General features: G+C 33.2%; 1 protein-coding gene across 2 annotated transcripts; it reads left to right on the top strand.

Moving 5' to 3' along the window:
* Positions 1 to 5,450: 5,450 nt before the first annotated feature.
* LOC148629349 (cytochrome P450 10-like) lies at positions 5,451 to 23,173 on the top strand. 2 transcript variants are annotated; one of them, XM_088548684.1, is made up of 13 exons: positions 5,451 to 5,547; positions 10,793 to 12,735; positions 13,087 to 13,216; positions 14,836 to 15,030; positions 15,316 to 15,512; positions 16,104 to 16,294; positions 16,868 to 17,088; positions 17,459 to 17,599; positions 19,562 to 19,728; positions 20,734 to 20,812; positions 21,170 to 21,329; positions 21,843 to 21,886; positions 22,541 to 23,173. In XM_088548684.1, exons 3-13 carry the CDS (start codon positions 13,088 to 13,090, stop codon positions 22,670 to 22,672), a joined length of 1,656 nt encoding a protein of 551 aa, XP_088404810.1. In that variant the 5' UTR covers positions 5,451 to 5,547; positions 10,793 to 12,735; position 13,087; the 3' UTR covers positions 22,673 to 23,173. The 2 variants fall into 2 exon arrangements, with proteins under 2 accessions (XP_088404810.1, XP_088404818.1); XM_088548692.1 differs by having other exon boundaries at positions 5,455 to 5,547; positions 12,588 to 12,735.
* The last annotated feature ends 716 nt before the right edge of the window (positions 23,174 to 23,889 follow it).

Here is a 23,889-nt window from a genome sequence, read left to right as displayed (position 1 = left end):
GTTTTATTTTAGTAAGGATTGCAATGTTTTTCTTCGGTTAAAAAATTCTCACATCAGTTTTATGCAGGATACCCCAAGGAATATTCATACCAAGTTTGATTCTAATTGTTCGAATGGTGTCAGAGGAGAAGATTTTTGAAAGACAAAAAACATTAAAAATAGCAAATAACATAGAAAAAGGGCAATAACTTCAACATGGCTTAACAGATTAAAACACAAATTTGACCTCAGAAAAATCTCATCATACTAAATACTTTTACCTGCGTTATAATTTAGCTAAACCTAACATTTTCGGAAATATATGCAAAAAACTATTGTCTGATCCCAATGTTGTATTTTTAGTAACGGTGGCCATGTTTTTCGACGGATAAAAAATCTCCACATCGGTTCTATGCAGGATGCCCCAAGGAACATTCATACAAAGCTTGGTTCCAATTGGTCAAGTAATGTCAGAAGGAGAAGAGTTTTGAAAAATTATTAATGACGATGACGGCGACGGACGCCAATTGATGGCAATAGCACACATAGCCTTCACCCAGGTGAGCTAAAAAGAAAGGCTTCTGACTCTTGCCTACGTTACCCCGTCACAAAGTCAGGCGAGAGAATAAATCCGTATCACAGCTTGAATTTTAAAGGGCATGAACTTTGTTACTTTTTCCAATTCAACAATTCATGGAGGCCTGTCAGAACACTTTTGCAAAGGATATGGATAAATACGGCGTTGATTTTAAGAAATCTATAATAATTCATTTTTTGTTGATCAAAAACATTGACTACTGGTATATTGAGATGTTAAATGTCCATAATAAATTTCATGTAACAAGTTACATTAAGTGTCAAACTTGTTGTTTAGATCATTAACATATTTCTTTACGTACAATACTCTAAGAGCTATTACTGTTTAACTGGACGGAGCGCTTCGGCCTTACGACCGTAATTCAACCATTTACGTTAATTTTAAGTGCTTAAAACGAACGGTTATAATGGTGCATGGGTTGAGATATTAATAGTCTATCGTTAAGCAATTCTTTTTTCTCCAAATTTTGACAATGAATGCCCCATTTCTGCTATGTCGGCTATTTAATTTGTTTGCTAGAATATACTTTGGCCGGCGGGAAGGTTCAATTAATATTCTTCAACGTCACTCATCCAAAGTCCCTCAGCGTTTTTTTTTTTTTAATTACACATGATTCTTCGCAAAAACATAAGAATATTTATGATATGTGCTACATTAACATCCATGACTACTCCTACAAGTCTCGCACGGACGGCAGAAAATAATATGTACAGTTCATCCTACATATTAAACCCGCCATCCACCTTAATTAATCCACTGGCTAGACAGTGTCTGACATTTTCCAAGGTCATGACACACATGGCTATTTTACTCCATTTGGTACAGAACTATTTAGAGCTAATAAAAACTAATTACAGTGTTCTTCATTTTACATGGTTGTTGTGTTACAAGTATGACAGGATGCATAGTAGATACATACTCATGGCAGGGTAGAACTGTTTTATTTATCTTTAGTACGTCGGTCAATCTTCCAAGAATATAGTGATAATATTTGGCAGTATATTGTAAGGCGACGAACATTTTATTAGCGAGAGCGGCGCGGATTTTTTTTTTAGAGAAAACAATAAATGTTTCCAATTTTGGAAAAATTTTTTTTTTTTTACTCATCCATTGAAAAAAAAAGATATTAAATTTCCGTATTACTTAATTATGGTTCTGCCTAAAACAAGGCAGGTGGCGATTCATTACATCTTCAGATAATCAAAAATACTGTATAAATACATTTATTATGTCCTAAAAACAGCTCTTCCTATGTTCATGTGCTTAGATCTGCTACTTATCGTGAAATATTTTTCGACTGGTTATAGTGTAAAAGTTCTAGCGGGATGTTTTCCTGTCCTTTTTCAGTAATAGAACATAACTAAAATTTAAGTGTTAATATCTCCAGAGGGGCAACTTTCGATTAAACTTGACTCCGAGAAAATATACTTCAAAATATCTGTTTTGAAAATCAAGAGTAACTGAGAAGGAAAGTCTTAAAATTTCAATAGAAAAAAAAAATGCAGCTCATTGCAAGCAAAATCAAGTTTTCAGTCTTCAATAAAACATGACATCGCATGCACCGAGCTTGTTTCGTTTCCAGAAGCAAAGCATTTAGTTTCATAAGAAATACACGCCATTATAAACTAATACAGAATATAAGGCAATTGGTTTTTGATACAGGCTTTTCCATGTATATCTCAGGTCGGCTTAATATTCTGTTTATCGGTAATTTGCACGTAAAATTTTATTAAAAAACACCATAACAATTAAGTTCCGTATATCCGTTTCACCCTTCATTTCCTGCATTATAAAGCTAGGATACCGTGGCTTCGAGCAGATAATATGACTGTCTTTTTAGATATAAACCACTAAAATCCCCCAAAATCTTTCGTGACACAGTGTTAGCCAATCAGTTGCACGATTTAAGTGACGCTGACCATCAGCTGACTTTTCTTGTACTTGGTTTAATTGTCGTTTTCGTGCTAATATATATACTCAATATTGTTAGACCCGGTTTGCACTTATATGGGGTGGCGTTAAAACCCAATAAAAAATTAATCAATCAATCAATCAATCACTTGTATGTGGTACAGTATTTGTTATACATGACGGACTGAATTTTTGTTTAAAGTCATCGGCTATTATTTAGGGTCCCTCATGGACGGTGTAAAGCATAGTCCCCGGCATAGTCATACCCGTGACTGAGGGGCATGGTGTATTCGGGGAAATTAGATGTCATGTTCATTCATTGAATTCATTAAAAGCATCACACGTGATTTAATGTTGATCCGTGACCTAGTGATCCAATTTGTGATCTGCACATAGTATAGCCGACAGCATTTGATTCAAATCTTGAACCCACCGAAATACTATTTGGGATAAAATCAACACTTTGCAGTGCAAAAAATAACGTTACGTTTCCGATCACCATTCTAAAATTTAGTAGAGTCGGAAGATAGGGATTTATTTCCGTGTTATGGTAAAGAAACTGTATAAAACGTTTTAAATGGTAAACAGTTCACCATAATTCTGCCGATTTCAAACATTGTCGGAACAAGCGTTATGCAATATGGCGCTCGGAAGTAAGAGGTTGGGGTATGGAGGAACGAAATTCAAACCTCTGACGTTGTAGGAGTAGAAAAACAAAAAAAATATATCTCCGGCACCGAATCCGAAAAAGGGATTATCCACGACCAAGAGCACACTCCCGGCATGTGTGTTTACAATCGATTATAAATATTTCTAACTCTCTATTTCCGCCTAGGATAGAAAAAAGTCTTTATTTTCTTCTTCAAAATTGCATTTTATTAAGTTGAATATGGTCCATATTTCTTCACATTTTGCTGGAGGAAAAACTTGGGGTCCAAGGTTAAATAGGACCTTCCTTTTACACATCTTTTATTAGTTTATGTTCCATATACGTGTGCTTATTTCATGCCTATGAACTTTTTAACGTTTTGTTGCAAAACACATAGCATTGAGGAATCTGTTAAGTTGGGGTAGTTCCATTAGCTGCCCATTACTGTAACGTGAAGTTTCAGGAACTCTACATTATACATATAGAGGTTATGTACACGTAAAAGTACAATGTACATGTAAGTACATTTCCTAGGAGCTCCGACGATTTTTAGTTTTGCTATATATGTACATGTCAGATTGCATGTACTGACAACTCTTAAAATGATTTTTAATTTAACCATTTTCTGTTTATGACTTCGTGCCAATAAAGTAAAGTTTGTACATGTATATTGATATAATTTAGTCTCATTCATACTTAAATACTGTACACGTAAAAATAATTAAGTTTTGTTAAATTATGAAGAAGATTTATAGGATTTAATGATAAAGAGATTCTAAAGAAAAGTTAATGACAGTGTTGTGAAGTGTTGAATATACATGTAGGTAATATTGGTTCTGAAACCAAATAATACTTGCAGTACCTCTGGATATATTGTATACAGCTGCAAAATAAGTACTGTAGAATACATTTTTTTTCAAGGAAACATTTTTCAGGCTACAAATGTATATAACTATTTAGAAGTTGATGAAATTGTTTGATACAAGATTTAGTTGAAATATTGATTTTAAAGTGCTAGCTGTGAGACAGTATGGAATGATTTAGCCTTCAAGTCCTTCGTATATCGGTATTGTAATTTTGTTTCATATGAATTTCGAATGTTTTCTGTTGAGTACATGACTGTAACTGAGAAATATTCCATTATGCAGTTTTATTCTCTTTTGCTAGAGAACTGTTTTAACTTGGACGAATGTAAGAACAAAGACCTTATAGATGTAAATTCTTAGCTAATCACACACTACTAATTTTGTCTTAAGGAAGAGTAATTGACAGGCTTTTTAGGGAATTGGAAATGGAGTATGTCCAGACCCAGAATCTGCCGATATATATGTATATATTTATATATTTAATATAATAATGACACCTTAAAAAATTGCGATCGTCCATATATATTGGTATGGTGCTGACAGCGATGTCCGTGTCGTCGTCGTCCATACTCACTTGCTTTTCGTGCGATGACTTTAGTTATGGTTGATCAATTGTTATGAATTTTTTTAATGAAATTTATATAATTAAGGAAGGCTCCTACTTCCTAAATTGGAGTCATGGCCCCAACAAATTTAAAAAATAGGGGCATCCATGTAACTGACAGATACCGCACTGTTGGTTTCTGTTGATCTAAAAAAAACTGAGAGTCCAGAATTAGAGCAAAAAATTTTACTAAGCTAACCTACATAAAGTGACATGGGCAAGTTCAACACATGCAAGTACACCTTCAAGAAAGAAGCATTAAAATATGTATAAGACTTGTCTTATGGTTATGGTAAGCCATTGTGGAGTTTATTCCCCATTTATTAATATTAGTATATATTTAGTAACATATGTTAATGGATATTTATCAATAAATGGAGTTTTCTAGACAATGCAAACATATTCAAGACAAAACGTATGTATGTTCAAATCTGCTCTTTGGGCAATACCAGTCTGCGTCCATACTTGCCCTTCGGGCAATACCAGTCTGTGTCTACACTTAAAAAAAAAACCCAAAATTTTGACCTTGAGCGTCAATCAACTCCATTTTGACGTTACGATTTTTCAAGCATGACCCAGTTAACCACTCAATTGCTTTTTAGACAGCTAACAGTCGTTGTATTTTATATTTATCGGGTAATTTGTGACATTTGCCTTTGATGTAAATAAATCGATAATGCTCGTCACAGCGTACTGGTCCTGATACATACTGAATATTACATGTCAAAAACTGTATCACATGCCGTATTAACCCGAGACTCCCATAATACCCCAAGGGCAACCGGCCCGCGGAGTGATATAGGTTGAGGGTTAATACCACGTGATACAGATTTTGACATGTCATGTTCATTATTTCATATATTTTAACTATACTTCAAGTATGTTCCGCGAAGGGAAGCCATATAGGATATGCGTTATAAGTCTATGGGTGCGAAAGAAGGTAAGCAATATAGGATTTAAAAAAAAAAACACTTAAAATACATGTCAAAATTTGTATAACATGCTGTGTCAACCCAAGACTTCTATATTACCCAAATGGTCATCGATATAGGTCGAGGGTTGATACAGTTCATTATATCATATATTTTAACCATACTGTAAGTATGATGTTTGAAGGGGTGTGATATAGGATATGCGATAAAGGTCTACAGGTGTGATATAGGGTATGCGATATATGGTAGACGGTATAGGGTTTTAACAAAAACTTATAATGCATATACAAAAATGTATATTTTTATCTAAACATGTGATATAAAAGGGTATATTTAAAGCTAAATATATGATGTAAACATTTGTGAGTTTAAAACCAGGTATGCCCGAAAAATCGTTTAAAAGTCACAGTGGTGTTAATAGACAAAGGTCATTTGAAAGTACCCTTTTTCAAGGTCAACATTTTGATTTTTGAATTTTTTTTACGCACAAAAAAAAAAGAAAATAAAATGTTACTTTAAACTTACCGATACAGAGAATTTTAGGCATGTTGGTTTTTTTATACTGGCTTTCTCACGAGAATCTCAGGCTCGCCTTCTTTGTTCCAAAATTCAATTGTTCAACGTCCACATGATGAAATTTACAATGTCAGAATTTCTTAAAGACTGAATCTTGCAAGAAAATGCACCATGTCTTTGTTGTGAAACATTTTAAAAAAAATAATTAACATTTTTGGGGTCTATACGTTTTAATCCTGTAGTTTGTCGGAAGCGGAAATACATGTACACATAAATCATGTAATAATTTCTTGATATCAGAAAATCTTGTTTCGCATTGATAATAACTATTCATGCTGTTTTTGTCTTACGTTTCTGATGGTACGAGACCACAATTATCTGCCCTTAGCTTTTCGTTGTATATAGTTCATATAATAATAGGGGATTTTTCAAAATTTTGTTAGAAACACTTCCTTTCAGAATTTCTCATACTTTTTGTGCTCAAATTGAAGAGGAATAATGAAATTATTTTAGTAGATGTGTTGAAATGAGAAATTTGACATTTAGGTTGTGATTTGGTGAGGTCAAAAAAGGTCAAGTTTGTGACATCCAGAAGCCATTTTGGGTCATTTTTTAGGGTATCTCTGTGTTTATGCATAAAATTTGAAAAAATAATGGTAATTTTTTTTATATTTTTTATATAAGTTGTTGGAAGGTTCAAATTAACATCCCTGAAAATCTGAATTGAATTGCGCCGGTGGAATTTTTTTAAATTACAGAAAGGCTATAAAGAAGACAGTGGGAAAATTAATTGTGGTTTCGTGCCTGATATCAGATTTTTATCAATTTAGATCGGAAATTCAAACCTGCTTCACAATGCAAAATCTTCTATTTTATGCTATTCTAAACATTTTTATCTCTTAGAGCTTGATAATTGTCATTTTTAATCAGTATTTTTACCCAAAAATGATACTTCGCTTTTAATATTGAACACAATGCTATGTTAATGACGAATCTCCATACATTTGAATGGTAGACTAGGACCCATTGGCAACCCCATTAGGTTCAAATGCATATTTAACGGGTCTGTCTAAACACCGCTTAGCCCGGGCTAAGTGCACTTAGCCCCTAACAGTGCTCTTAGCCCGGGATGGAAACACTTATGTGTGCATATTAGTATCAATAGACAAAATTTGAATTATGAAGATGTTGTATTTCGATTTTTGTAAGTATCGCTGCAGCAATTATTGATTTAAACGTGTTTTAAGATATCATAATGACACGTGCCTGTATTTCCAAGTTCAGTAGACCGTGAAGGCTTATCACACCTACACATTTTATTACTAATTATTAATTGGTGTAAATAACAAAGTAAATGTAAATTATTTTGAATGATTTATTGTAGCTCTATATTGTATAATAACATGTAAAACATCAACAAAATAAAGACATTTGCAGAACTATTGTCATGTTAAAATCTTGGCTTTGTACGGCAGTTTCTAGGTCTTATTCTTTGGTATGGTTTGGCAGCAAGTCTTTTTGGTTGTGGAACTTCAAAGTTTTTATATGTAAGTGTTTTCTGTAACGGCCATACAATTCATAATTCCCACTACCGTAAAGTGAACGTTTTAAGTCTATGAAATGCACGGTAACAATATCATGTAAGTCTTGTATCAAATTCGAAATTGACTTTGGTTGCCAGTTTACTGCCTTCTTGAAGACGTGATTTATGGATTCGCAGTTGTTGTTTGTCCATAAACGATTGTAGTCCAGTTGCCAGTTTGGAATGTTAACATAATGAAACAGTCTGTCTTTTAAACGGGTTTGAAAATACGAATCAAATTCAGGGTAGTTTCTGCTAATATCTCGAGCCTTGATATGAAAATCTGAGGGATCTATCGCCGATGTCAGTCCGTTGGGCCCAAATAGGTTATTTAGAATATTTGTTCGCAATTGGTCGTTGCATCCAATTTTATTTCTAAGGTGATCGGAAACATTGTCTTTCATGTGTTTAGTGCACAAAAGTCGTTCTATGTTAGGAAAGACACTGTCAATTGCTTTTGTCAAACCACTCTCATCGTTGCTTCCAATTCGTAAATCGATGCATTTCACACTTTCCTGAATGCGTGCTTTCATATGAGATAAAAATGTGTGGTACGAAAGGAACGAACCTTCCCAGTGTAAGAACATAGGGCCTATGAAAATCGGATGATCACCAGTTTCTTTTGACACCACCTTCTTGTTTTTGTATACTAGATTTGTGACATAAACGGCGCCAAGTTTAAAAGTTCTATCTATACCTAGAATGCAATCTTGATTGGTCATCAAAAATTGTTTCAAATCATCTAGTTGCTGTTTAGTGTAACAAATAATGGACGGGGGTTTGTTGTTGCCGTGTGTATATACCACTTCTTGAACAAAGCTGTCATTGTTTACCATGTATCTACGTGCAGTATAATAGGTGAGAAATGGTTTGCAACCCACATTGAACCTTTATGACTAGTTGATCGGGTCCATAAAATCGTAACCATATCATTTGGATGCATGTTGTTTCTTGTGGTAGCTTCTAAATTAAGCGTTTTGTAATATATGTCTTGGCCACCATTTCAAGGAGGGTATACAGATTTGATAGTTGTACCTATTACTTCAGCTAATGCATAAAATGTCCATAAGGACGACCAACCACGTGCATGTGCACAATCAAATGTAGATGTGATGTAATTAGGCGAAACCCATAGTAATTTGTTTGCATTAGGCATAGATGTATATGTCTTTCTTTGTAACCATTTCTATACAAGTACGGACACGCAGTTCTGTAGATAATGTCTCAGTTCCGGATAAATCTACCGAAACGGCATTGAAAAGACAACTACCATTATCTTGAACATAGTAAGGGACACCAATATTTTGCATATTACACTGTTGTAGATAGGTCTGTGATAAGACGTCAATACGTGATGGTGCAGTCACTGTAGTTGGAAGCTGAAAAGGTGGTAAGCGGTCACGCTTTGCTATGGCAACATCATGTAAATGTAGGAATCCATACTGGCAGGCCTGAAATAAATAACAAAAAATAAATATTTCTATTTATTTAAAAGTAACCAGAGCATGGTTTATTATTTCACGTAACTTGACGCCATTTTATATGATTGAAAACGATGTTGCAAGAATAAGGATTCAGATATATCTTGTTCGATCTGGATATTCTTTTATAAAAGATCTATGATACAAATACGGTAGATCCCGACTTTCTGCTGAGAGGGCCCACATGGTGATTTTGTTGTGTGTGTATTTCCAAAACGACATAAAGAACAGAACAATGCCTTTTAGTTTTTACGATATTTTTTTCAATGTACAAAGTGGACTTACTGGCGGAGGGGAAACGACGGTAAGATAGAATGTGGGCAATAATACTCAGCGGTCAGACTTTGTTCAGATATTTATTTCGTTCCGTATCTGTTTTATTTATCAAATGTCCAGGATACTTTGATGGCTGTTTTGTTTGTGTTTTAGGAACGAAATGAATAAAAGAACAAAGTCTTACTGGTCAAGCATCGGACAAAAATCAAACTTAGTTTTCAGAAGTTATTCAGATCATTGCGTTCTTTTAAGGGGTATATTTCTGGACAAAAAAGAAACAATGATCAAATAAATCTTACTAACTGAGTTAATTTCCAATGTGCAACAAGACGACGGGCGATACATTGGGGGCGATATATATATATATACTCAGCGGTCAGAATTTGTTCAGATATTTATTTCGTTCCATATCTTATAATTTTATAATTTATATTGTAAATACGGAAAGTGATAAATGCATTACCTAAAAAAGAAACAACAATCTTTCATCTAAATTAATAATAATTAATATATATATACCTCTTGCAATCTATGTAAGACCATGTCATAATCAACGGACGTAGTTGGTGATCCCCAAGGACGCCACATCTCGTATATTTTGTGAAATTTATATTGTATATTGTAAATGCGCTCGCTATGAATGTCCAGAATACCGATGTTCCATATTTAAATGATACTTAATTTTACTCACAAAATTTTACCAAAACAAGAAATCTTTTTAATATTGCGACAAAAAAAGACTGTTTTTATATTTTATTCTTTATCGTTCTCTGTCTAAACTTAAAATGTTTTTATGAGATGAACATCAAAGACCATTTGTCCGAGCTAGTGCACATTTATTTTTCGCCAATTCTATTGAATAGGTCATTATTGCATAAAATTGAAGACAAACAATTAATCATAAATTAATTGACAAGCCGTATATTGCTTGATTAACTTGTTAATTTGTATACGCATGATAGCACACGAAATTGCCGACACACAGACAGCGCGTGCCGTTTTAAAAACCGTTTTTTCCTAAAATAAAATAACAATATCTCTAAACAAAGTTCAAATATATAACCATATCTGACATATCTTTTCATCCCAACCTTCAAAAATATAGATATTAATCAATATTTGGGGCTAAGTGCACTTAGCCGGGGCTAAGCGGTATTTAGACGTACCGGTTAAATATATTTTTAGGTATCTCAAGTATGTCAACTTTTGTTCTATGTTATTTACGCCAATAAACAAACCCAATAAACAAGTTTTACTGTGAGTTTAATATGCAGATTAATTAGGATTGTAAATTGTGTAACAACATTCCGATTAAAATGGTTGACTTCTAATCTCAGTGCCTGTTTATTTCTACAGTCGTTCACTGTCGATATATTCAAATTGTCTTTTTATTTTCAGACTCATAATATAGATGGAAATGAAAACCTGCGCGGCTATAAATTGTCGGAATGCTAAAGCTGATATATTTGATATTTCTGATATTTCACGCAGGCCCTGGCGGATCAAAATATTTACAAAAAGGGGGCAGTGGATCGGATCAAGAAATTTATATAAAGAAAGGACTTCTATGCTATCATTAGCCACTCATTTTTTTAACAAATGTTTTATAAAAAGGGTAGCATACCCCCCCCCCCCCGATGTATAACTCACTGTATCGTGTATATTTATTACGGTTACCGCCTCATGACATCGGAGATGACAATTGAAAATGAAATGTTGCTTAAAGGATGGCATAGGAATTTCGATAATGCATTTCTCGGGAATTCGGTCAGTCTGTGGTCATGATATTGCTTTTTGCAATAATCGTTCTATTGGGTTATTTTGGTCATGTGTAAAGATAATAGAGCTGCAGGTGCTGCAGGTACTCAAGGGCCTTAAAAGTGCATAGCTAGTGTTGTCTGCACTAAACATAATTGTTGAAATTGTATTCTAAGACTTTGGCGTTTGTATTAATGTACGTGTGTCTGGAACTAGATTCCTAAGAAACTAAGCACTTTAATTAAAACATAGGTGTCAATGCGATAATTGAGCTATAAAGCTTTTATCAACTGAGGAATGTAGGTGGTTAAAAGGGGTGTGTATCTAAGGATTTATTTCAGTGATTGTGGCGGCTTAAAATTGAATGATTTGACAGACAGTTTCAACCTGGAGGTCCTTAATTAAATTCCGACTTGAAAATATTTAGAAACTGGGAAAGGCCAACTATAGTAGTTTTCAGCTCAATCATACAGTATCTCGGAGAGTTTTGTGTTCATTCATCTATGTGTTCCATGTAAACCACCATCGAACCCGGACATTACGCAAACTGGCGCACTGCTACGATTATGAAATTATGAAATTGGTGTGTGTGTGTGTCTTTTGTTTTGTCCTTCGTTAACAGAATGGTGAATTTAAAAATAAACCAAATAATTCAACATTAACTATTTACAACAATATGGTTAAGTTTAGATACGTTTGAATTCAGTGCTCGTACTTTCCTTTTATTCCAAATTTTGCAATTTGTCGTTATTTGAGGCGTAAAATTTCAAACGATCGATATAATTGATTCAGTACATGAGTACTTTGATTTTATATCTGAAAATGTATTTTATATCACAAAATAAATTTTGATACAAAAAACCCTCTGAATGTTTTGAAAGTTTATTTTTGTTTTTTTTTAATATCGGAAAATGCTTTTATCTATAATGGTTTTTATACATGTATATAGAAAAACAGTTTTTTTCATATTTTTTATTCCCAAAAAAACTTTATTTTCTGATGTCAGAAATTGGATTCTTTTAATAACAATAACTCGTTTTTATATCAATAATTATAAACAAGAATGCGTACAACATTAAAGACATGGGCTATGTACATGTATATCTAATTTAAAGAAATCTAAAACGCGACGGTTTGGTAAGAACTCAATTAAAATATTTGATACTGGCCACGTTCAGTATTAGTGATACAGAAAGAAAGTAAACCTTTTACCATGATACTGATTCATGTTTCTCAACTTAAGCTTTTGGGGAAAACATCTTTTTGAGGATAAGTTGTTAACGTCAAAGACAAAACAGAAAGATTTAACTTTTGGTCTAAAATCACGCCGTGTCTTTACCGTATATGGCATTTAAAGATGTAAAAAATAAGGATGATCTTCTTATGATATGCTCACAATATGTGGTGTTACAAGAGATCAGGTGTTTCCATTCAGACAACACCAGCATGATTCAACAAGTCAATAATTAATGTGATAGAACTTGATATAAAACGAGTGGGTACAATAACATTTCTGAGAATAAGGCTGGAAACCCGCTTCATCAACAACCTTAAGGAGCTAACACACAGATTTCACTGAAAACGTAAGTTTTAAAATTTTTAAAGCAAAGCACATTCTTTGTTACTCCCGAATTAGACTTCAAAAGTACGTTATCTATTGTTTTTTCCTTTTTACCATTATCAAGTTTAGTACATGAAAGATACCTGGAACTAAGTGGTGCATATATTCTACTTCACATTTCGATATGCACATGTTTATCAGAATGATGAAAATTTTTTTTACGCTTGCGCCTCCAGATCTTTTTCCTTTTTTGATATCTTAGAATAAAACGAATTTCTATGAATTATTTCAACGGGAATCAAAATTATTTACTATCAAAAGTTTCAAAATAAAGCATTGAGAACTTTTAGAATGAAAATAATGAATTTTTAAGAATGGCAACTCGAAACGGAAGCAAACTGATTCAAGCAATAACGAAAAGCTCACAGCGGGTAGTATCAACAACAGTCACCAGTCCACCCAGTGCAAAAGTCATAGCAATAGATGAAGTAACAGAAACATCGGTAGGTCATGTGTTATATTAAGATTTGTCATCATGTCCCTTTTTACCTGCGTCACCAACGGTGAAAGCAGGTCTAGTAGCCGCCCGACTCCGTATACCATGTCTCTTCGTCCGTCACGCTTAGGGGTACCTACTTTGTGCAATCTGTAACTCCAAAAAAGTATTGAACGAATATTATTCAAACTTTGCACAATCTTAATTTACATCTTTAAGATGTGCACCCCCTATTATGGAGAAATGTGATTATTGTTTTCCTGTATTTTCAGCATGTTGAACTTAGCCATTTTCTCAAAAGTTTTTAAACCAAATTTATTTGAACTTTGCACAGTATTTATGTACACGTTGAAGATGGTCACCTCTGATCATGGACTTCGACTGAACTTTCCCTCATTTTTAGTACATTGAATATGCCATTTTAAGCAGTATTACTTCAGAACATTAACCTACATCATAGTTTTTCCCCAACTTGCTTATTGTTTTAAAAATACAGAATAAACGATACTCATGCGCTGACAAATATATTGACGGTTGACGTCAAACTTGTATGCGGTACTATCGACAATTAAAGATATGAATTTTGCCTAAATTATCAACTTTGTTGTAATAACATAAAAATTGTTCATAACATAGTAAAATATATAAATATAAGGAAAAATGATAAATTATGGCATTAGTTTATTGTAATGACAGCATGATGGTGCCATGATTTTATGTCATTTAACAAAACATGCTGAGAATTGTAAATTTTGTTGTTTTTTTCATACGTATTTACATCAAGAAAACTATGTCCACACCCAAGAAACAAAGTTATATTTTCAATTATGATAAACTTTGTAATAATGAATGTATTCACCAACTATGAAGTTGTTGAATGGATGTGGGCAACATTTCCTTGCCATAAAATATGACCAGCAAGTAACCAAAAAGTACAAAATTTGACAGTATATCTGAATATTGGTACATTGTAAGCAAATTTTCTGTCCTTTCAATGCAAGAATCAGCAGAAATCTTCATGTTTTCTTATTTGTGATGGGGTCAAGTCTCCAAATTCACAACTGAATTATTCAACACTTTATGGTTAATTTTAGTTGAATTTAGGTCAAAAAGACCCTTTACCGCCCCTTCTCCTTTATCTTTTGTATTGCCCCCAATCTACACAATATTAGTAGTCATTTCATTTAAAAAGGCAATGTTTCCTTTGTTCAGATTAAGATATGTTCCTGTCGCTAACAGTTTAAAGTATTACTTTACTATTATAAATTGGTAATTTAGGAACTGCCAAAACTGACCGATAACAAGAATATAATAAACTTTATTTTTTTTTGTCCAGAAAACACACACACACACACACACACACACACATTAATGCTTCTTTTTCTGACTCAGTAGGGCTTACCAAAAATGTCTATCTGCAAGCAATAAGTCTTTATACAAAGTATAAACCCTTTGTTAAAGGGTATCCTTAAGTTTTCAGTTTAATTATCCTCCCCCCCCTGTCATAATAATATTTTTGTCCAGCTTTCATGAATATGCCATAAGAGTTTCCTAATATATCCAGCAATCTGACAAAGTTTAGAAAGTCCCTTAACTGAATTTAACTCGCGTATTTTCATTCTATAGTGTCCTTTCAAGAAATCTGTGGATAAAATAAACAGTTTACTCAATGGGAACCAACATAGACAAAAGGAACAGAATATTACAGAATGCACAATAAAACCATTTAAAGAAGTACCAGGACCAAAAGGATACCCAGTCGTAGGAACTCTGTTTGATTACTTTAAAAAAGATGGACTACGGTTTAATAAGATGTTTGAGGTATGCTAGAACATTACACAAAGGAAGATTTAAATTCTAGTTGCAAATGATCTGTAGAGTGTAAGAAAAGAGCTACATGTAATTATAGATAAACTATGACAAAAATCTGTACAATCAGAATTAATGCGATCGTCGAACAGTGATACAAAAATTATTTGATGAAAAGTAGTTATTGAAATATTTGGCACCTCCTTGAATATACTGGTTCAGAATAAGTTAATGAACTTGATAATACCAAACAAAAGCAAGTGGTTGGTTCCACAACTATTTTCATTTAAATTTTAGGCTTATCAAAAACGGGCAATAGAGTACGGTCCGATATACCAGGAAAATATTGCCACAATATCGACGGTAGTAATAAGTGACCCTCTTGAATACAACAAAGTTATTCAAGCGGAGCGGAAGTACCCAAACAGAAGAGAAATGGAACCAATGGCTCACTATAGAAGAAAAAAGAACATTGGTCTAGGACTAGTTAATGCGTAAGTATGTCTACGTATATTTCTTTCTAATATGCGTAAGTATGTCTACGTACATTTCTTTCTAATAACAGAAGTTCTAATGGAACATTTCTGTAGGAACATTTGTTATATTAGGTTTATTTTGTTAGGAACAAATGTTACAATAAAAATTCCACAGTAACAAATATTCTGTAATATTTCTTCCGGAACTTTTATTATAGAGGAACTTCTGTTCCATAACAAGTATAATCCAAGCTAGAAAAAAAATGCTTTTACCCTTTTTGCATGGTACAGAAGATAAGTTTGCTAGTCTGCTACGCGTAATATTCATGTTCCTGTCTCTTTTGAAGTGTACTCTGGTGTACTAATATCTGTCTTCCAGTTTTAAACATCCAGATAGTATATTTAATTTTCATCCAAACTGCACTTCAGTGTTGAAGTCTCACTTTATACTTTTCGGTGAAATCGTGTGCAATTGAGAATGTTGATGCAAATAGTGTAAACGTATTTGTTGTTTGCATTTGCAACTTGCCGTGTCGATTTTACTACAGTTTATTTAGTTCATAATACATTTAGATCATTATTATAACGTTTGACGTGTTTTCTGTACAGACAAGGCGAAGAATGGTACAAGTTTAGAACAGTAGTGAGTAAGAAAATGTTAAAGATTAAGGAAGTGCTTAGTTATTGTGAAGAAATGGACATCGTAGCAGATGACTTCGTACGACACCTACAGAGAAAACGTGATAATAACCACGAAATAAATGGCATCGAGAATGAGCTGTTCAAATGGGCCATGGAATGTATGTATATTTTAGGGTTAAAGCATGTCTGTTGTTTTGTACAGAAATTCATCATAAGCTATCATACCAAGGCATGCTTATTTCGGAACAAATAAAAGAAATGTTCAGAGTTTAATGTCAATTACGCGACATGCTTTTAAACGCAAAAATATATATAATACACTACCAGGAATTTAACTACAGATTTTTTTACTTTTAATGCCGATATAAAATCAGTACTTTCCTTTCCCAAAACATTTTAGTATTGAAAATTTCAGTCATTTTTTAGTACTGAAAATTTCAGTATTTTTTCATTACTGTGGTTTTCTGTCTTTTTTCAGTACAAATAATTGACTTAAGACACATGTAATTAAATTAAAAAAAAACCCTTTGAATAATTAGACTCGTGTTGTCGGATTTCAATTTGTTAATTTCATGTTTATAAACAAAACACACCTTATATATATTTATACTTTGCCAAGAATTTATTTCCACAACTGCTATGCGAAACCATTGTGATGCAACAATATCTAGGACTAAATAAAACCAGATTTATTGGTAGGGAATGTTATTATTTAATGTTTTAAATTTCAGCCATAGGAACCTTTCTTTTTGAAGAGAGAATCGGTTGCTTAGGGGAAAAGACACCTCAGCTTGCTCAAGACTTCATAGCTAATCTCCAGGGCTTCTTCAAACTCATGCAGCCATTGATGTATAATCTTCCATTATATAAAATATATCCGACCAAGGAATGGCGACAATATGAACAATATGCGGACAACATACTGAAAATTGGAAGGTCATTCGTGGACAAGGTAATAAATAGTCCAAGGCATCATTTTTTTCTGCTAAAACGTGCATTTGTAAAAATAAATATATAACATACCGATGAACGTTCAGTATAATAAGGATTCACAGTACATGTTCAAGCTATTGATCGATTCGTCAGTGAATTACTATAATGTTTAATTATTCGTAGTCGTGTTGAGTCGTGTAAAGTACCCAATAAAAATAAACAAATAGAAATTCTAAAAAATTGATTCAGATGCATGCATGAACAATTTATTCAAAGTAGCAGCTCATAGTTTACATGCCATGATTTTCTTCATAAATAGATAATGTAACATTTAAAATTAAGTACTACACATTATACCACTAAATACCCGATTGTTTTTGTCAATTTAGCAAAAAGCTCAGCTTGAATCTTCTGAAATAAAAAAGGGCGAACATGTACCACTTCTTATTTACCTGTTGTCACAACAATCTTTGACTCCTAATGAAGCTTTATCAACTGCTGTAGATTTACTTGTCGGCGCTACAGAAACGGTAAGCCAGAACACAATGGTAATATAGGTTACTATGCGGGGTGTTTTATACAGACTAATAAGAATTAGACAGGTTAAAAAAATGGTTTGTTAGTTAAGATGAGTAAACATAATCGTCTTGGTGCTCTGCAAGAATATTTTTAAAGCGTTAAGAAAATACTTCCGCTCTTTTAATTTCAGTACTTTACAGTCGCATATGATTTGCATAATTATTTATTATTACTCCACATTAAGTTGCAGATCCGTGTCGTGTTTACCGTCATAGCTTCATCGTTCTGGCTTCATACGAGATCAAAATGTGCCTTTTAAATATCATGCAAATGTGTTCTACGTGTGATTTTTGCTTGTATGAGAACGGGAAGTTTACGTTAAAAGATGAAATGATCGGTTAGCATTGAACATTACCAGTTTCTGATTCAGGCGCACGGACTCATTACAATTGACTATATAGGTCATACACATTATTAGGTAACCAGTTGTTTTGATTGAAAAAAAAACATTCGGGTCATCACGGTTACGAAAGAGTAATCATATCAAGAGAACCAAGATTCTAGCGGAAGTCACCCGATTTTAGAGCATATCGCATTTGTGCCTTTTCGGATGTTGAAAGTAAACCAAAATCAGTGGTATAGAATATTTGACGATTAGCGACTTAGCTTTGATTTTTTTCTCTTAACCAAATTAAATTTCTTGAAAATTCCAGACAAAAGTTATTCCTCATTCCTCGTATTGCACTTTGCAGAACATCTTGGTGCTGTATTGCACTTTGTAGAACTTCTCGTTGCTGCATATATTGTACTTTGTAGAACTTATATATAGTGCTGTACTCTACTTTATAGAACTTCTTGGTGCTGTAATCAGTGCACTTTGTTGAACTTCTCGGTGCTGTATATATTGGACTTAGTAGAACTTCTCGGTGTTGTATTGCACTTAGCAGAAATTCTGGGTGCTGTTTATATTGCACTTAGTAGAAATTCTCGGTGCTGTATATGCACTTTGTAGAACTACTCGGTGTCGTATTACACTGTGTAGAACTTCTCGGTGCTGTAGTTGGCTTCCCCTTTCGATATTCTTCGCTTTGAGTACTTGTTCTATACAATTTATTTTTGGATAAAGATCTTCCGTGTATTTGGTTTTAATGCTGATGATGATGGGTTACTCCTTGAAACACATGTATAGCATACATCAGTTTGCAATATTAATATGTATTGTATTTTTGTATAGTCGCACAATTGGACAGACGTCCGAGTCCTTTCAATTATAACTACGTATTTACCATAACTTATTAATGTACATATACATTTCCTACTTTTTGAACTACATTGAAGAATTGGAACTTTTAATTACGGGTTTATTATTGCATAAAAAAAACTTATTTCAAATTGTGCCGTATTTACGGTTTTATATATTATTAATATGTATCAAAGGTCGGTTATAAATGAAAGATTGTATAAACTGGCGTATTATGAGAAAGAAGCAAAATATTACCTATGAAAACCTTTTAACCTTTATTTACGTGATGTGTAATTATCAACGCATGTTCTTAATATCAACACAATTTATGTTACTATGTACCAAGATGTTCAAAATTATATTTAATTGCATATGCTGTAAAAAAATTAGCATAAGCTACAAAAAGTGTAGCACGTACTATATTGTGTAGCATATGCAATGTATTTTACGCTGAAATCTCGGTTTGTTCCATTTGCGTGCTTAGAGGTTCATTTTGAAAAAAAGGAGCAAGAAAAATACTTTGATTGTAAAAGTTTGTCGACATGGCCTCCCGTACTACACATGACCAATAACCAATGAAAGTAGGGATTTTGAATCACATTGAAAGCGTAGACATTTTCCGATGTCTTAAAGGTGTCATTAAAATTTAATCCCAATCAAACTTTCATGTCGTTAGGATTGACATAATATGATAATTTTACAATGGTCTCTTTTTTTGAAATTTTGATAGACAACGACCGGTTCATTGTGGGTCCTGTACTGCTTAGCAAAGAACCAGGACGTCCAAGAAAAACTATACAGCGAAATTAATAAAGTCTTGCCAAACAACGAACCTATAACACCAGAGAAGTTGACCCATCTTCCGTATATTAAAGCTGTGATAAAGGAAACATTCAGGTAGTATATAGTTGCAACAAACCTTTCCTGCTACTTTTCTGATACTTCCGCGAGATATATAGCTGCAACATTTCCCTGTAAAAATTTGATTGAAAAATGGAGGAATGTGTAGGATTTTCCTCGTGGAAGCACCAACCGAGCCTGTTAAGAAATAACAGATAAAAATACAGAATGGAAAAGTACACCGACCATAGAAGAATTTTTATGGAATAAACCAGCCTAATAAATTGTCATAAAAAGTGATAGCAATATTTATATGTGTATGTCTCTTTGAGTTTTGCATACGTAGCAATATAAAGACCAGCGACCACTAATTTCCATAAAAAATCATCGGAATAAACATTCTCAATATATGTAAGCGTTGAGAAAACGTCGGGAATCGGTCCATGCATAAAATATGAAAGAGTTTGGATATAATAAAAGGTTTCGTTTTTGAAATCTATTCTTTACTTATCCATTAACCGCTCATGTTCGTGTAAAAAAATGTTAACTGCAGCACAACCACAGGAGCTTGAAATCTTTTCAATAAATGTGGTATTAAGCTCTTAAATATAGGTTCACTATCACAATGTGTTTGTGAATAACATACGAATATAAATGTACAGGCCACAAAGTTGGGTCGTCCGTGCGGGACCTAAAATGGTAGCCAAGGGCGTTAAAAACTGCATAGTAATTTCGCTATTAGAATGAGCTTGTCTCGGGTCTGTGGATCCGTAAATAAAACAAATTTAAAAAAACTGTGTGCCATGTTTACTAGAGTAAACGGATTTGAATGTCAATTGCAAAAAAATGAAGATTGGCGCCAACTCATATTAAGGTCATTAGTCTTTTAAGATGACATTATTTAGTAATTACAGAATCTTTGCTCCTGGTTTAAAAATTCACGTGTGTCTTTTCGGGCCTTTTTATCTGACCCACTGCCTCCAATATGACATTTATAGTAGGATGGCGGAAGAAAGAAAATCATATGAATTTAAAGATTACAAGACTAATTGTATTTTGCAGGCTCTATCCGATCACATTTGCAACAAGTCGACATCTAGAGGATGATTTGGAGGTCGGAGGTTACATGCTTCCAGCTGGGGTAAGCAATACTTAAACCCTCCCATTTTCTACATCAACCGTTTCCGCGTTACTGAACTGTTTATCTCTGTTAAATCTTTCGTCGTTGTATTATTATAGAAACACCGTATCATTACAAACTGTTTCTCGGTGAGTAATAGTACATTTTTGTAGTTTTTTAAATCGTTAATTGTATGCAAATTGAGATATATATATGTACACTTTCCGTTAATATTTACACAAGCACTGATAATCGTATTGCTGCATATTTACATATTGAAGTGGTGAAGTAAACAAAACATCAAGACAATTTTAAGTAGTAAATGTAGTTTTTCTATTTTACTTTTCCTTAAATTAAAATTATAATATTATTTTGTAGACGCATGTTCAGGCAAATCTATATGGTATGTTTCATGATCCCACATTATATCCTGATCCAGAGAGTTTCATACCAGAACGATGGTTAGACGGAGATATGGACAGAAAACTGAAGTCTCTGTCAAATTTAGTGTGGGGTCACGGGGCTAGGATGTGCATAGGTATGCTTTGATGCCAGTCCTCTTTGTGATTCACTCCCTGAATTTATTATGGAGCGAGATTATCTTAGAATGCACATTAGCGGCATTAAAAGAAGATAAAAAAAAAGAAAACAGTCGTAATAGAGATCAAAGATTGTAAAATATTAGAGTATAGCTCAACAAAATTCATTTATTTTTTTTCTAATGAATGCATTTTATCAGAATTTTGAAGCTGACAATTCAGACCTTTTTCTATAACTACTATAGGTTTGCATTGTCAGATTCAAAATTTTATAAAACAAATGTACAGATTAGTAAAGACAAGACCTTTTATTAAATTTTATTGATTTGGGATTAAATTTTTACAGGTGCTTGACCCCAGTGTTTAATATGAGCAAAATGTATCACGTGCTTTTCTTACTTATTTGTTGATAAAAAAATCACATTTTATCAAATATATATTTTTTTAATTTGAGCACGTTAAAACTCTTTTGAAAGAAGTTGCTTTATGAACATTAAACTGTTGCCTTACAGGAAGAAGACTTGCTGAACAAGAAATGAATATTATGATATCCAAGGTAATGATGTATATATTAGCCATGTTCACAGTGATTAACCAATGTATATTACTGTAATTGCACATATTTTCGTGGTGTATTTTATTTCAAGAATTTTGCCATCAGTTTTTATCTGTGAAGATGAATACCCGCGAATATGCACATTTAGCATTAAGCATATGGTAACTTTCAACATAACACTGACTAAACTACTCCTGAAAATATTTGAAAACCATAAATTGCAAGAAGCAATGTTGAATTACAGTAGATAGAAAACTGTGCATATAGATCTTACATTACATATCCTGTGTTTTAAAAAAAATTCGCCAACCAAGCTGAAATACGGGAAGCTATCGATAGAACCAACTTGCATACAAGACATGAACTTCCTAATAGCACAGAAATAACTGTTAAGACTGATAAAAAACTAAATATAATTAACTTCAAACAATTATTTTACAATCCCCTACATCATTCCCACTAAAATATGTCTGTAGAAATCACATTAAAGGGAAAGAAATACTGAAGTTAAAATTTCAAATACATTGAGACTTGTTTTCTTAAAAAGAAATTTAGAGAAACTACATGTATTACCATACCTGTAACTCTACAATAGTTTTAGAAACTCATAATGATATCGCCAAATTAGCTAATTTCTTTTCATCTATTTTTCAGATTGTCCAAAATTTTCAGTTGAAGTATGACCACCAGGATTTAGAGCCAGTGTTGAATACAGTAATGACTCCTAATCAGCCACTCAAACTTAAGTTTATACCTAGATCCACAACACAACAAACCTATGTGTGACACTTAAAGGCTGTGGTAGAAAATCTTATATTAGATGCACAATAATCCATCCAAAGAAACTGGTTTTACGCAAATCTTTCAATCAGAAGCACAAATACCTCTTTTGTCAAAACATAGGAACTATGACCATAAGATAAAAGCATCTGGTTACTATATTTCCTTGAAGAAATAAGCGACAATGCAAATATGTAGCAATGATAGGCTTATACAACTTCTTAATTTTCAATCAGGCTAAATTTTTACAAAAGCTTAAATGGAAACCCAAGTCCAAAATATATCTATTGATTTATTTTGAAAAAAAAATCACCAGCACGTTTTGATCAAGATATACAAAATACCACTCATATTAATGCATGTATTTTTTTTTAATGCAAATTGCATTTGGAAAATTAAATTTTCTCACCATAGTCAATTATTAAACTAGCTATGTACTAAATTAATGATCATTTAAATTATAAATGGTTAATATTTCGGCAGATTTGTCTGAATAAAAAAGCTGATGCAGCCTGTAATTGTTTTGATTTATTGAACAGTCCCTTTCACATATTACTGCTGTGTAACTAGTCAACGCCATCCAGATGAATTCAATAATTTACGCAACCAACATGTTTATTACACACACATTAGGTGTGAAATTAGTGAATTATGGATGGTTCTAAAAGTGGGTGTGGAAGAGTTACAAAATAGTAATTAACTCTGGTGTTAACCCTTTGTTGCCCGTTAAATGTTGTCTGAGTAAACTAATTAATATAATTTGAGATTCATATGCAAATACATCTGGTGTCCATTTCAATTGATTTGACGAAAAATATAAATCCTGTACTGTGACTGTGACCTACATTTCAAGCAAAATTTTATTCTTAAAAGTGTAAAAAAAAGCTTTGAAGTGTTTTGTAAAGGGCTTGCTGTACATGCGATTAGATAAAGTTGCATACAAAATGCAAAATGAAAAATAGGCCAAACATCAACTAGATGCATACCTGTTACAATGCCATGACTACTATTAGCAATTGCTACCCATAAGGATAACTCCTTGGTACTACTAGTTTTTAGCTTACCTGGCCAAAGGCCAAGTGAGCTTATGCCATCACTTGGCGTCCGTCGTCGTTGTCGTGGTGGACAAATTTTCAAAAATCTTCTCCTCTGAAACTATCAGACCGACAGGATGTGAACTTAACACGATTGTTCCTAAGGGTGTTCTGCACAAAAAGACTGTT

This window comes from Perna viridis, chromosome 1, assembly GCF_037379345.1.
Source record: "Perna viridis isolate PV_CMFRI_1.1 ecotype Kerala chromosome 1, ASM3737934v1, whole genome shotgun sequence".
NCBI lineage: Eukaryota > Metazoa > Mollusca > Bivalvia > Mytilida > Mytilidae > Perna > Perna viridis.
This window is presented reverse-complemented; position numbering and strand designations above follow the sequence as displayed.